General features: G+C 34.8%; 1 protein-coding gene across 2 annotated transcripts in view; it reads right to left on the minus strand.

Moving 5' to 3' along the window:
- Positions 1–279: 279 nt before the first annotated feature.
- RAB18 (RAB18, member RAS oncogene family) overlaps positions 280–14,192 on the minus strand; it is a 61,190-nt gene continuing 47,277 nt past the window's right edge. The window contains exon 8 of one of the 2 annotated variants that reach the window (XM_019731536.2): positions 280–851. In XM_019731536.2, the coding sequence (XP_019587095.1) occupies positions 805–851 (47 nt within the window). In that variant the 3' untranslated portion in view covers positions 280–804. Of the gene's footprint in view, positions 852–2,097; positions 2,118–14,192 lie in introns of those variants that run through there. The other variant, XM_074324757.1, reaches the window with a different exon arrangement.

A 14,192-nucleotide genomic window follows, 5' to 3' on the forward strand; every position in this document is an offset into this window, starting at 1 on the left:
TCAATCATTTCCCAAAATCCAGGTCTCTATAAATAGTTTGCATTCTTGGCCCAATGTTATAGTCTTTGCTTGGTATTTATGTAGTCTAATAAAAGACTTGTTATAAAAAGGCCTTGGGCATGGCCCATAACCCATGGTTTAGCATGAAGACATATTTTCATTATTGTGTAGATCAAATCTTCACATTCTTTTCACACACACACACACACACACACACACACACACACACCCCGCTGTTTCTATGTGCATTGTTCAGAAGACCCACTGAAATCAAGAAAATTAATTGCTGGCTTTCTCTTTAATAAACAAATGTATCAAATCAACACCTGGTACATCTTAAACTTATACAATGTTATATGTCAATTATATCTCAATAAAATAAAAATTTTTAAAATTCTACAAAGCAGAAATGTTTATTAAAAATGAAATTACACTAAAGACTATTTATAACATATGTAAAAGGTCCAGCTACTACAATGTAAATACTCATGTATAGTAGTTTCCTGTTGCTCCACAGCACAGTACTACAAACTTAGACGCTTAAAATGACACCCCTTTATTAGTTCACAGTTCTGTATGTCGGAAGTCTGGCATGGTGAGACAGGGTTCTCTGCTGAGGTTATCACAAGGCTGAAATCAAGGTATCAGCCAGGCTGAATTCTCAGAGGAGGCTCTGGGGAAGAATCAGCGTCCAAGCTCATTCTTATTGTGAGCAGAATTTAGTTCATTGCAGTTGGAGGATTTAAATGGCACGTCAGTCAAATCCTTTAAATGGCACGTCAGTCAAATCCTTTAAATGGCATGTCAGTCAAATCCTTTGATTCTCTGAAGACTTGGATTACTGTAACAAGCTGGAGAAAGCATTTCTGCTGTTAGAGAGTTCATATGATCAAATTGGGCCCACCCAGACAAATCACTCTTTCGATTAACTCAAAATCAACTGATTATTAACCTTAATTATATCTGTAAAATCCCTTTTGCAACATTAAGTGACATAATCACAGGTGTAACACCAGGGGACAGAGATAATTAGGGCCATCTTATACTTCTTACCACACATTGTGTCCAGTACCCAAGTAACAAGATGGAAATAATACCAATCCTGTGTGGGTACTTGCCTGATCTCATCCCCTTGCTACTATCCTGAATTCTGGGCCTAGCCTCCGTTGCTTTCCTTTATCCTTTGCCACATGTACATGTAACACTAAGCAATATAGCATTCCATAGTCCATGATTTCAAACTAGGTCTAGATGAAATAATATGAAAATAACCTTAATGGTAAAGAATGATTTTTTTCCCAACAATCATGCTAGAATTACTGAATATCCACATGCAAAAAAAAAAAAAAAATTTGTCCCATACCTTGTACAATATACAAAAATTAATTCAAAATGGAACAGAGATCTAAATGTAAAGCCTAAAATTATAAAACTTTTAGAAAAAAAAATATAAAAGGAAATGTACATGGCCTTAGGTTAAGATTTCTTAAACATGGTACCAAAAGTACAGTCCACATAAATACAAATTGATAAATTAGGCTTCATCAAAACTGAAAACTTCTGCTCTTCAAAAACACTTTCAAGAGCATAAAAAGACATGCTACAGACTAGGAAAAATATATTTGCAAATCATCTATCTGATAAAGGACTTATACCTAGAATGTATAAAGAAGTACCAAAACAATAATAATTTCTAAAAATCTCAAAATCTCAAAAGAAATTTCAACAGACACTTCACCAAAGAAGATATATAGATGGCAACTAGACACATGAAAAGATGCTTATCCTCATTAGTTAATAGGAATACCATTACTCACCTACTAAAATGGCTAAACTTAAAAAGGTGAATAAAAAAAAATTGTGATATTTCCATGCAATGGAATACTATCTGCCAAAGAAAGAAATGGCCTATTGATTCATGCAACAACATGAATGAATCTCAAAATAATTATGCTGAATGAAAGAAGCCAGACAACAAAAGTACATAGCATGATTCCATTTGTATAAATCTCTAGACAATGCAATCTAATTTATTGGGACAGATAGCAGATCGGTGGTTGCTTACGTGAATGGATACACAACATGTGATGTATACACCCAGTGGAGTATTATTCAGCCTTGAGAGAGAAGGAAATTGGGACACATATTACAGCATGAATGAATCCTGAGGACATTAATGGTAGGTGAAATAAACCAGTCCCAGAAAGAGACACACTGTATGGTTCCACTTACAAGAGGTATCTAATGTAGTCAAATTCATAGCAACAGAAAGTAGTAGGATGATTACCAGTGACTGTGGGGAGGAGGACAAAAGGAGTTAGTTAGTGGGTATAGATTTTCAGATTTGCAAGATGAAAACGTTCTGGAGATCCGTGTCACAACAATGCTAGTACACATAACTACTGAACTATATATACATTTAAAAATTGTATATTATGTGTTATTACCATATAAACCATTTACTAAATAAATGTTTAAAAGGGTATCATGCTAAACGTAGCCTTTTCTTGCTGACATTACTCAATAATTATTCATAACGTTATCTGTAACTGTAGTTCTATTCACTGTTGCAAAATATTATTTCCTTTCTTTCTACTTTCTTTGGTCTATTTTCACAGTTCATTTTGCCTGACATTAATTTTCAGCATTTATTTTTTAAATTTATGCATTAATGGCTATAAGTTTTCCTCAATATATGTTTTAATGTGGTAAAGACAATATACCATCCATATGTTTTAAAATAAAGTAGTTCTTTGTTGTTTAAAACATTTTCTAATTTTCATTATGACTTTTTCTTTGACCCATGGGTTCCTCAAAAGTATAATTTTAAAATTCCAATTACATTATTATTTTTCTAGTTACTTTTTTGTTTAGTATGTTCAGCTTAATTCTTTGTATTCAGAGAACCACAATATATGGGTCATTTAAAAAGTGTTCGTGTAATTGAAAAGAATGTCATTCATTTTTGAGTACTTTCAAATTTTATTCCTGATTTCATATTAAGCCATGAGTTTTTTATAAGTGTAGATTGTTTAACTCTCCAATAATGGAAAATTTTAATACTTTCTTTTTGTCATTAAATTCTAATAAAATTATATTTTGGTCAGTATAATACCTATTCTATAAAATGTTGAGATTTGCTTTATGACTTAGAAAATGATGAATTTTTATAACTGCTAAATGTGTCCATTCAATCAAGCTTCTTGCCTCATTCAAATCTGTATTTTTGACTGATAATTTTTGTTTTTAACATCTCAACAATTAGATGTTTGCTAAATTCCCTACTATAACATTTGGATTTTTCAATTTCTTCCAGTAATTTTATCAATTTTTATATATTCAAATTAATTTATTAGGTATACACGTTTAGAATTTTAAAGTAATTTTTATATCTTCTTAGTGAATTGAACATTTATCATTATATAATAAACCTCTATATCCCTAATGATGCTTTTTATTTTAAAATACACATTTTATATTGTTTTATATTAATTTAATATTAATTAATAAGCAATGCCAGCTTTCTTTTAATTAGCATTTACCTAATATATATTTTACATCATCTTACTTTCTACTTCTATATAGCCTTCTGTGTTAAGGTTGTCTTATGCTTCAGCACATAACTGGATTTGTTAAAATCCATTCCATTAATCTCTATTTTTGCACTGATAGTTTTTAGTTCATTTATATTGATCATGGTTACTGATATGTTTGGACTTGTTTTAATCATCTTTTTACATCCAATTTTCTTGCTTTTTCTATATTCTTTTTCATTTCTTATTTTTTTTAAACTTGGTCTCTGTAACTTCCTCTGTATTATTTTCCTAGGGCTGTTATAACAAAGTACCACAAACTGGATGGCTTAAAACAACAGAAAAACACAGTTTCACTGTCCTGGAGGCTAGAAGTCTGAAACCAATGTGTTGGCAGGGCCATGTTCCTTCTGGAGGCTCTGAGGGACAATCTGTTCCATGCCTCTTCTGGCTTTGGTGGTAGCTGGTAATGGAGTTCCTTGGAACTATAGCTGCATCACTCCCATCTCTGCCTCGTTTTCACATGGCCTTCTTCCTTGTACGTCTGTGCACCCAAATCTCCCCTTCTTATAAAGACACCAGTCGTTGGATTTAGGTCCCACCCTCATCTAGTAAGACTTCATCTGAATCCGATTACAGCCACAAAGAGCCTATTTCCAAATAAGATCATATTCACTGTGGGGTACTGGGGGTTAGAACTTGACCATATGTTTTGAGGGGGCACAGTTCAACCCACAACACCCCCTTACAAGATTAGAACTTTAACACACTTTTGTGTTCCTTTCTCTCCCTTCATATGTTGTCATTTTGATATTGTGATCTCTTAGAATTTGAATCCTTGGATAGTATGTATATACTTTATTTTGCTTATACTTTTTTATTTTCTGTTTTATTGTGCAGTGTTTATTTTTACAGTTATTTGATCATTCTAACTTTCCATATTTATTTGTAGCATCTCCTAGATTTGTTCCTCTTCATATTTGAGTACTTTCTCTAAAACTCTGGATTTTTGTGTAATGATCCTACTGAGGCTTTGTGTGTCTGAGATTGTTTCATTAAGCTCTGACACATAAATGGAAATTCAGCAGGATATAAAATTCTGAATTCTAAGTTTTGTCCTTAAGTGAATCGAAACATTACTGTCTTTTTATATCTATGTTAGTAATATAAGCATATGAAACAGAAGCACAAAAACAATAGTATTTGTTTGAAGGTTACCTGTTTTTCTTTGTGAGATGTCAAAATTGTATTTGGTTTTGGTGTTCTTAAATTACACTGTCCTATGTCTAGGCTTTTTGTTTTCTCTCTGATATTTACGGACACTTTGTAATCTGAAGTTTTTCATATTTCTTAATTCTGGGGAAAGTTTCGCGTTGCTTTTCCAAATATGTTTTCATTATTATTTCTCTCTCCTTTTAGAATCATTTTTCTGTAGAAGTTGGCACATCTACTTCTATCTTCCATATATCTTAATTTTTCCATTTTCTTTCTTTTCCTCTCCTATTTTCTTCTTTAGAGAGTTTCTCAATATGTTCTAACTCATCAGTTGGTTCTCCAAGCTATATCCGTTCTACGATTTATACTATCTATTATGTTTATTTCAATTATTTTCTTTTTCACACCTAATATTTATACTAGATTTATGTTTTTGTGCTTTTGTTTCATATGCTTATATTGTCCATTTGTGTCTTTTAATATAAGTTCATTTAAATATCTTGGGCCATTTGGTTCGAATACTTCCAGGGATCTCTGGTTTATTGTTTTTCATTTGAGATCATTGCACTGCAAAATTATTATTTTGGCTAATGAAATCATATTACCCCAGAGGTATCTTATAATGGATGTTAGACAAGGGCTGAAAACCCTGCAGAAGCCCACACCCTGGATCTATCATCACAAGTTTTTTTGTTTGTTTGTTTTTTAAAGATTTTATTGGGGAAGGGGCACAGGAATTTATTGGGGAACAGTGTGTATTTTTCACAGTGTGTATTTTTCCAGGATTTTTTCCAAGTTGTTGTCCTTTCAATCTTAGTTGTGGAGGGTGCCGTTCAACTTCAAGTTGTTGTCAAGTTGTTGTCCTTTCAGTCTTAGTTGTGGAGGGCGCAGCTCAGCTCCAGGTCCAGTTGCTGTTGCTAGTTGTAGGGGGCGCAGCCCACCATCACTTGCGGGAAATCGAACTGGCAACCTTGTGGTTGAGAGCCCACTGGCCCATGTGGGAATTGAACCGGCAGACTTTGGAATTAGGAGCACAGAGCTCCAACCGCCTGAGCCACCGGGCCGGCCCTATCATCACAAGTTTTGAGTGCAAGGAGTGAGCAGGGATGAGCCTTAGGGTGGAAAGTCCCAGGCATCATAAAATTAAAGTTAGTTACCCTCCTTTGTCACCATGTAACACCTTCAGGTCAGGTCAGGCCTTTTGCATGTTAAAATCACTTGGTAAGGTCTGAAAATGCTGATGCCCAGCCCAACATCCCAGACCAATTAAATCAAAATCCCTGGGGATCTTAAGATCGGGAGACTAACCCATTTCAGACTTCTGGCACCCAGAACTGTAAAGAATAAATCTGGGTTGTTTTAAGCTGCTAAATTTGTGGTTATATTTGTTACAACAGCAATAGGAAACTAATACAGTTTGGCTTTCACCTTTTACTTTGATCACTCCTCTACATTTGTTACAAGAAGCGCATTGTAATTTTTGTAGTTAAAAAATAGTAACGAGGAAAAAGGATTATTTCTGATGTTTAAAATGATCTTTGTACCTTATTTTTTAACATGTATATGTATTCCATGTTCAAAAATAAAAGATTTATATTTTAAAAACAAGCAGAAAAATGCAGATTTGTGTTGTTAGCCTGGGACCATTCAGCAGTCGGAAGTATATACCTAGGAGTCACATGGGTATTGTGGGCCAAACAGCCCAGGAACTTTGCCTTCAGTAACATTGTTTTTAATGTTATTGTTTTTCATTTGTTTGGTACCATGTTCCTGGGGGCAGTATAGCATCCTAGTGGTGTATAAAGGCCTACTAAGGAGACAGGGCTGGGATTTCAATTTGTTTCTCTGCAGCAGTGCTAACCAGAAATTTAATGATGAAAAAAAATTAGCATTGGCTTCCTGTTTAGTGAGGATATTTGTAGCTTCCTTTCTACTCTTCCCTTTGCCACTATTGGTCCAAAACTGTGGAAATAACCCCAAGTGAATTTGACCTGGTTTCTTCCCTGGTCTATTTTTTATCTTAAGAACTCAGCTCCTAAAGATTAGGGAAATCCCAGGTGAGACCACACCTTTTGAAGAAGCCACTGGATGATAGGAACATAGTGGGAGGAACCACATGATTTTCCTTCCATCCCCACCATTTATAGACTCTAACAACTCCTTGATCTGCAGCATGAAGATGCGACTAGGGTGCCAGCCTCTCCAATGTTCCACCAATGCTTCCAGACCTGGCCCTTAGTGTTGTTCCCACCCCCAGCCCCACCTGAATGTCCTTTTCTTACTCCCAAAATACTGCACAGCTATCTCAGAAAAGGAAAAGACCTATGACTCTCCACATCTTTCTTCACGTGATAAAAACTGTAATGTATGTAGCAGAACACCATGACATTTGTATAAGGTAGTTGACATTTTCCTAAATTCAAGACTTCTCTTATTTTACCCCCCAAATCTTATATTTTCAGTCTTTCTTTAGAGAGTGGTTTGGGAGTCAAGAATTTGAATCAGTAATATGTAATCTTGCTCTTACATGTTCCTATTCCTGGCTTATCTACATTTTCTAATTTTCCTAAAATGACTTTAAACTGTTTGTGCTATTTAAGTATAAATTTCACCTGTTCACTTAAAAATAAATGTCATTAAATTTAATCCTAGTACTTTCCAATCAGTCAATTCTTGCAACAAATATTTGAGCTTATAAAATGTTCTAGGGTGACATTAACTCAGTTATAATTGTCTGTTTAAATAGAGCCTCTTTTGTTTCTTTTACTTAATTAGTATGACAATTATAGGGCCAACCAGAATGCACTTCTGCTCAGGAGAATATAGGTGAAAATGATACAATTAATAAGTTTTGATTTTACTCTGAGGCATTCTCTTTGAGTCTTTTCAATCCAAAGCTATTATAACCAGGATGAAAACATCAGCATTTAGATTAACAGCTGGATTTTGTTTTAAATATTTCCTTGATTATAATCTATTTAATTTTTTTGCAGTTTAAGGGATTTTTGTGATTATTATTGGTCTCCAGAGAAAAATCCCTTACTTGTGTTTCTTATAAGACAATCTTGTGTTTCTGGGATGCAAAGCTGAAAAATATGGTGGCATTGCTCTGGAAAGCTGCCTTCTTATTTTGCTCTTCTTAAATTTTGCACCCAAGCAATCCCTCTCTTTTAGGAATAGGTCTTCAACAACAACAATAAAAATGTCAAATCTCACTAAATCATGCAGAAACAGAAGTCGTCAAAACTGGACGAAGCCCAGTGAATCTTGGGGGAAATATTAAAAAAAAAAAAAAGGCAAGTAAATTCTGCTAGGGTGTTTACCTCCTCTTGAAACTTAGAAAGATCTTAGTCCTTAGCAATATGAGAACTACATGAACCCTAGATGTTGATTTTTCTTACTGTTCTGCTTTTTGAGAGACTGTGGAAACAAAGCCCACTTATAACCAGCATAGCAACAGCTCTCAGCCAAGGGGGAGCTTTATCATTTTCTTCTCTCTCTCTCTCTCTCTCTCTCTCTCTCTCTCTCTCTCCCTCTCTCTCTTTCTTTTTTCTTTTTTTTATTTTAATTAAAGCTTATTGGGGTAAAAATGGTTGGAGCTTTCAATAGAGACCAATTCTGACTTTAGGACTCCATATACAACTCAGACCAAACCCTTCAAACTGTAGAGACTCAGAAAAGTATCCTGGACCTAGCCCCATTTTGACCAAAAGAAAAAGAAAAAAGCAACTATAATATCAAGGTATGATGCCAATGATAAGGTGACTCTGGGTGTCCATGTAATGTAAATGAAAAAAAGGAAGTAGAAAAAATGAACCAGTCGCTATATGCTGACATTAGGTCATCCTGGGATGATGCTACGGTCATATCCATATATTTGCTCCTTTCTGTATCTGTTCTTTTGCTTATGTGCCCTTTCTTAGGAGCACAATGCTGTGGAAACAACACTGGCCAGATCCACAATAAACACAAAAAAACCTCTGCTTTCAATGCAGAGAATGGATAGATAGCATCCTTTGCTAATAAGTGTTTAATTCTATCAACAGCTCGTTATTAAATATGGGCTCTATCATCAGATTTCACTGTTTCAGAAAGATGCATCTGTTATATACACAGACAAGCAGGCCACCCATCCAACACGAAAGCTATACCGTACGCATTGTGCAGGCAGAGAGCCTACCCCATTCTACAGCTAAATGGCAAAGCTCTGCCATGTGGTTCTCATCAAAGACCTCAAAAGTGCATTTCACATCATAATCTAAAGAGACGACCCTAGATTAAATGCAGGCCCAACACATATACATTTCAGGATTCGGTAGAGGTATTTCAATTGTATAACATGTGTAGTCATTTCTGGTACATAAATTGGATTTTTACAGGCTCTCACAGAATCCATAAAGAAGCCTACCTACATTTTATATTCTGACAATACTTTGTATAAATGTTGACATTTATCCTTTGAATTGTGTTAATTGGGTGGTACAGCTTCTGCATCCCTGTAGGATAACTTTGAGATATTAGTGTTGAGGAGCATCAGGGAGCAAGGAAAGGAGGGATAGTGGGAGTGGTGGGAGTGTGGAGGTGGAGGAAGTGGAAAGACCAACAGCAAAGGGCAGAGAGACAACTAGAACATCGACCTCAAACCGAAGATGCTTCCTCCTTAACTGCTCCCGAGTCCACTCAGTGCTGTGCCTCACCAGCTCAGAAGCAGACACCTCTTAGCCTCCTAAGGGAGGCAGAATAATGATCCCCCAAAAGTGTCCACATTTTATTTCTCAGAACCAGTGAATATGTCACCTTACATGGCAAAAGGGACTTGCAGAATTGACTTAGTTAAGGATCTCGAGGTGGAGAGATAATCCTAGCTTATCTGAGTGGGCGCAATGTAATCCCAAGGGTCCTTGTAAGAGAAGGGAAGGGGGATCAGACTCAGAGAAGGAGATGTTAAGACAGAAGCAAAGGTCAGAGAGAGAGAAAGATTTGAAGACACTGCACTCTTGGCTCTGAAGATGGAGTAAAGGGCCATGAACTAAGGAATGCAGGCAACCTTTAGAAACCAGAAAAAAAAAACAAGGAGAGCCTCAATGGAAATGGATTCTACCCAGAGCTTCAATGGAAATGGATTCTACCCAGGGCCTCACTGGAAATGGATTCTACCCTGGGCCTCAATGGAACTGGATTCTACCCAAAGCCTCAATGGAAATGGATTCTACCCAGAGCCTCCAGAAGGAACATGGCCTAGTTGACACCTTGATTTTAGGATGTCTGACCTCCAGAACAATAAGAGAATACATCTGCATTGTTGTAACTAAGTTTTTGGTAATTTGCTACTGCAGCAATAGGAAACTAATATGTCTCTCTACCCCAGTGAAACGTTACTGATTTATAACTCCTTTCCTTCAAATCTTGATAGCCCTTCTAGACTTCAAAGTTTGTGTGTGTGTGTGTGTGTGTGTGTCTGTGTGTGTGTGTTTAATATGCTGAAAGTATATTCCTCTAAATAAATTATTAGTTCTGGTATGAAAGATACTCAGGGCTAAAAACACTGGAGCCTCAGAAATGGGGCAGTATCCTACACATATTTCAGCTAATAAGGATGGGTGACCTCCATCCACAAGATAACCACTTACAGTCAGAAAAGCCCACATTCATGTACATCCTCCTTGTCTTTTCTGCACAATCTTGAGAATCAATATTCACTTCTAGGAAAACAAGAATTCTCAACTTGCTGAAGAAATACTTTTCACCTAAAAGCACTGAAATAGAAATCCCTCCTCATAAATATAAACATATATCCAAAACCCACCAAGTACCTGAGGAAAATCAAAGTGAAAAAGAACTAACACTTGAGGTAACAGAATTTACAAAGAAGACCGACCAAAGGAAACTACAAACTAATCATTAGTAGTACCCTCAGAGAGATGAGAGGATATCACAACAACAAAAAATTGGTATGAAAAAGTGATCAGAGTGGTTGGACAACAGAAACAATTCCCCAACTCCACACAAAAAGATCTCAGTATATGAGTTGAATTGCATAATGCAAGTTAGTGAAGATTAAATTGTAACCTAGAAATGCAGTTGAGGGAGTCTTCTGGAATACAGTGCAGAACAAAATAGTAATGAATTATGAGAAAAATGTTAAGGGACAAAGAAAACAGATATGAGTCCACTGAAAATCTAGCAGTTGTCAGGGAAAGGCATATCATATATATCTAATTGAAATTTTTGACAAGGGTAAAGTTACTTTGATGTCTAAGAAGAAATAAAGGAAAAAAAAAATAAAGGAAGAAGGGAGGGGGAAGAGAGGGAGATAGAGAGAGAAAGAGGAAGGAAAAAGTTCAAAACATGCTAGCTGCAAAAATATTTAAGTAGACCAGCATATGACTACACATATGCAGGAATTCCACATGGCAATATTATCTCTGTAGTAAAATAATTTTAAACTTAGAATTCCAATACAAAACTAAACCATCAAGTTATTTTGAAGGCAAAGAAATACATATTTTCCAATTACAAAGATTCTGAAAGTTCACTAGACTATGTACGTCACTAACAGCAAAAAAAAAAATGTTATTGTGGAATTCAGGAAATAAGGAAAAGTGAAGAAATGGGTAAAATCATTAAATTTTTATTCTAATGGTTTTGAAGCATAATACAACTTCAGAAACCATTTCTCTAAAAGTAGAGGAACCATGGTTTTACAACAATAAAAATCTGAAACTACAATTTCACGTTTTTCAGAAAGTAAATTCAATGGGTAGACAATGAGGGGTAATGAAATATACCAAAATCCCTGACAGTTGAGGTTATGAGAGGCAGGTAAAAAAGATGGATTGTCAATGTTGATAGAAAAATAAAGTGTTACCAATTTAAAGAAGAAGAATAAGATGTGTAACTTTCAAACAATGGCATTTTTTTACAGAAATAGAAAAAAAAATCTTAAAATGTATATGGAACCACAAAAGATTCTGAATAGCAAAAGCAATCCTAAGAAAGAAGAACAAAGCAGGAGGCATCACACTTCCTGAGTTCAAGCTATATTATAAGGCATTAGTAATCAAAATAGTGTGGTACTGACATAAAAACAGGCATATCGGCCAATGGAACAGAATAAAGAGCCCAGAAATAAGCTGAAGCATATACAGTCAACTAATATATTACAAGGGAGCCAAGAACACTCAACGGAGAAGACAGTCTCTTTAAAAAATGGTGTTGGGAAAACGGAACAGCCACATTTTACAGAATGAAACTAGATCCCTATCTTACGCCACTCACAAAAATGGACTCAATATTGATTAATGATTAAAATATAAAACTCCTAGATGAAAACATCAAGAGTAAGCTTTGATGGGTCTTGGCGATGGTTTTCTGGATTTGATACCAAAAGCACAATTAACTAAACAAAACATAAGTAGCACTATGTCAAACTAAAAAGCTTCTGCACAGCAAAAGAAACCATCAACAAAATGAAAAGGCAAACTACAGAAAGGAAAAAATTATTTGCAAACCATACATCTGATAAGAGGTTAATATCTAAACTATGCAAAGAATTCATACAACTCAATTGTAAAAAAAAAGAAAAAGAAAAAATCTAATTTAAAAATGGACAAACGATCTGAACACTGTTCTGAAAAAGATATATGAATGGCCAATAGGTACATGAAAAACTGCTCACTATCACTAATCATTAGAGAAATACAAATCAAAGCCTCAATGAGATATCACCCCAGGCCTATTAGAATGGCCATCATCAAAAAGTCAAGATTACAAATGCTTGCAAGGATGTGGACAAAAACAGAACCCTTGGGCACTGTTAGTAGGAATATAAAGTAGTACAGCCACTATGGAAAAACAGTATGGAGATTCCTCAAAATTTTTGAAATAGGACTACCACATCATCCAGCAGTTCCACTTCTGAGTACATATTTAAAGGAAACAACACAAACTTCAAAAGATAGTTGCACCCCCATGTTTATTGCAGCATTATGTGCAATAGCCAAGACATGGAAATAACGTAAGTGTCCATCGATGGGTGAATAAATATATTATTTATTCATTCATCCATCAATGGACACGTTTTTTCTATGTTTTGTCTATTATACATAATTCAATGATAACAAAGAAGGAAATCCTGCAATTTGCAACAACATAGATGGACTTTGAAAGTATTATGCTAAGTGAAATAAGTCATACAAAGAAAGATAAATATTACATCATCTCACTTACATGTGAAATCTAAAAAACAGAACAGATTGGTGGTTGCCAGAACTGGGGGTCCAGGAATTGGGTGAAGGTGGTTAAAAGGTACAAACCCAGTTATAAGTAAATTCTGGGGCTGTAATGTGCAGCATGGTGACTATAGCTAACAATATTATATTGTATGCTTGAAAGTTACTAAGAGTAGATCTTAAAAGTTCTCATCACAGGAAAAAACATTGCAACTCTGTGAGGTGATAAATGTTAACTAAAATTTAATGTGCAATACACATTTTGCAATATACAAATATCAAATCATTATGTTGTACACCTTAAATACATGCTACATGTCAATTATATCTCAATAAAACTGTGAGTAGGGAGGGACAAAATTGTTTTCAAAGTGGTTGTAAAAATCTTACATTCTCAAATTTGCCCCAGAAGTAGTAAGCCCTTATTATTCTTATAATCTCTGCAGAATCTGGAGATGCTCCCTTTCATTCCTAATATTAATGTTCTCCATTTTTTTTTGTTGTTGTTATCAGTCTTGCTAAGGGTTTACCAAATTTATTCATCTTTTTCAAGTTTCATTCTAAGAATGAAATATAGTATTTGATAATTTTCTCTAGATTTGTCTGTTTCCTATTTCATTTATCTTTTTCTTATTATTATTGCTTCCCTTCTACTTAGTATTAATTCATTCCTTTTTCTAATTTAAAGTGGAAGGTTAGATTGCTGATTTCAAACATTCCTTATTTATTATTCATTTAAAGCTAAACATTTCTCTCTAAGCTACATGAGGTAACATCCCACAAATCTTAATATATTGTGTTTTCATTATCTTTCAGTTTGAAGTATTTTCCAATTTTTTTCTTGTAATTTCTTTTTTGACTCATGGGCTCTATAGAAGCTGGAAATTTTCTAGTTACAGATTTCTGCTTTTATTCTATTGAGGTCTAAGAACATTTCATTCTTTTGAAATGTATTGAGACTTGTTTCATGGCCCCGCATATCATCTATTTTTGTGAATATTCCATGTTTTTTCTGCAGTTCTTGAGACAGTGTTTTATAAAAGGGGTTGCTACTGCTGTTCAATTTTTTAATGCCACTCTAATATACTTTAAAAAATCAATTTCTGAGAGAGGGTGTTAAAATCTCTCGATATGGTTGTACATTTATGTAGTTCTCCCCTTGGTTTTGTTAGTCTTAGCTTCATATATTTGGAAGCTCTGTTTTAGATGCATA

This window comes from Rhinolophus sinicus, linkage group LG02, assembly GCF_036562045.2.
Source record: "Rhinolophus sinicus isolate RSC01 linkage group LG02, ASM3656204v1, whole genome shotgun sequence".
NCBI classification, from domain to species: domain Eukaryota; kingdom Metazoa; phylum Chordata; class Mammalia; order Chiroptera; family Rhinolophidae; genus Rhinolophus; species Rhinolophus sinicus.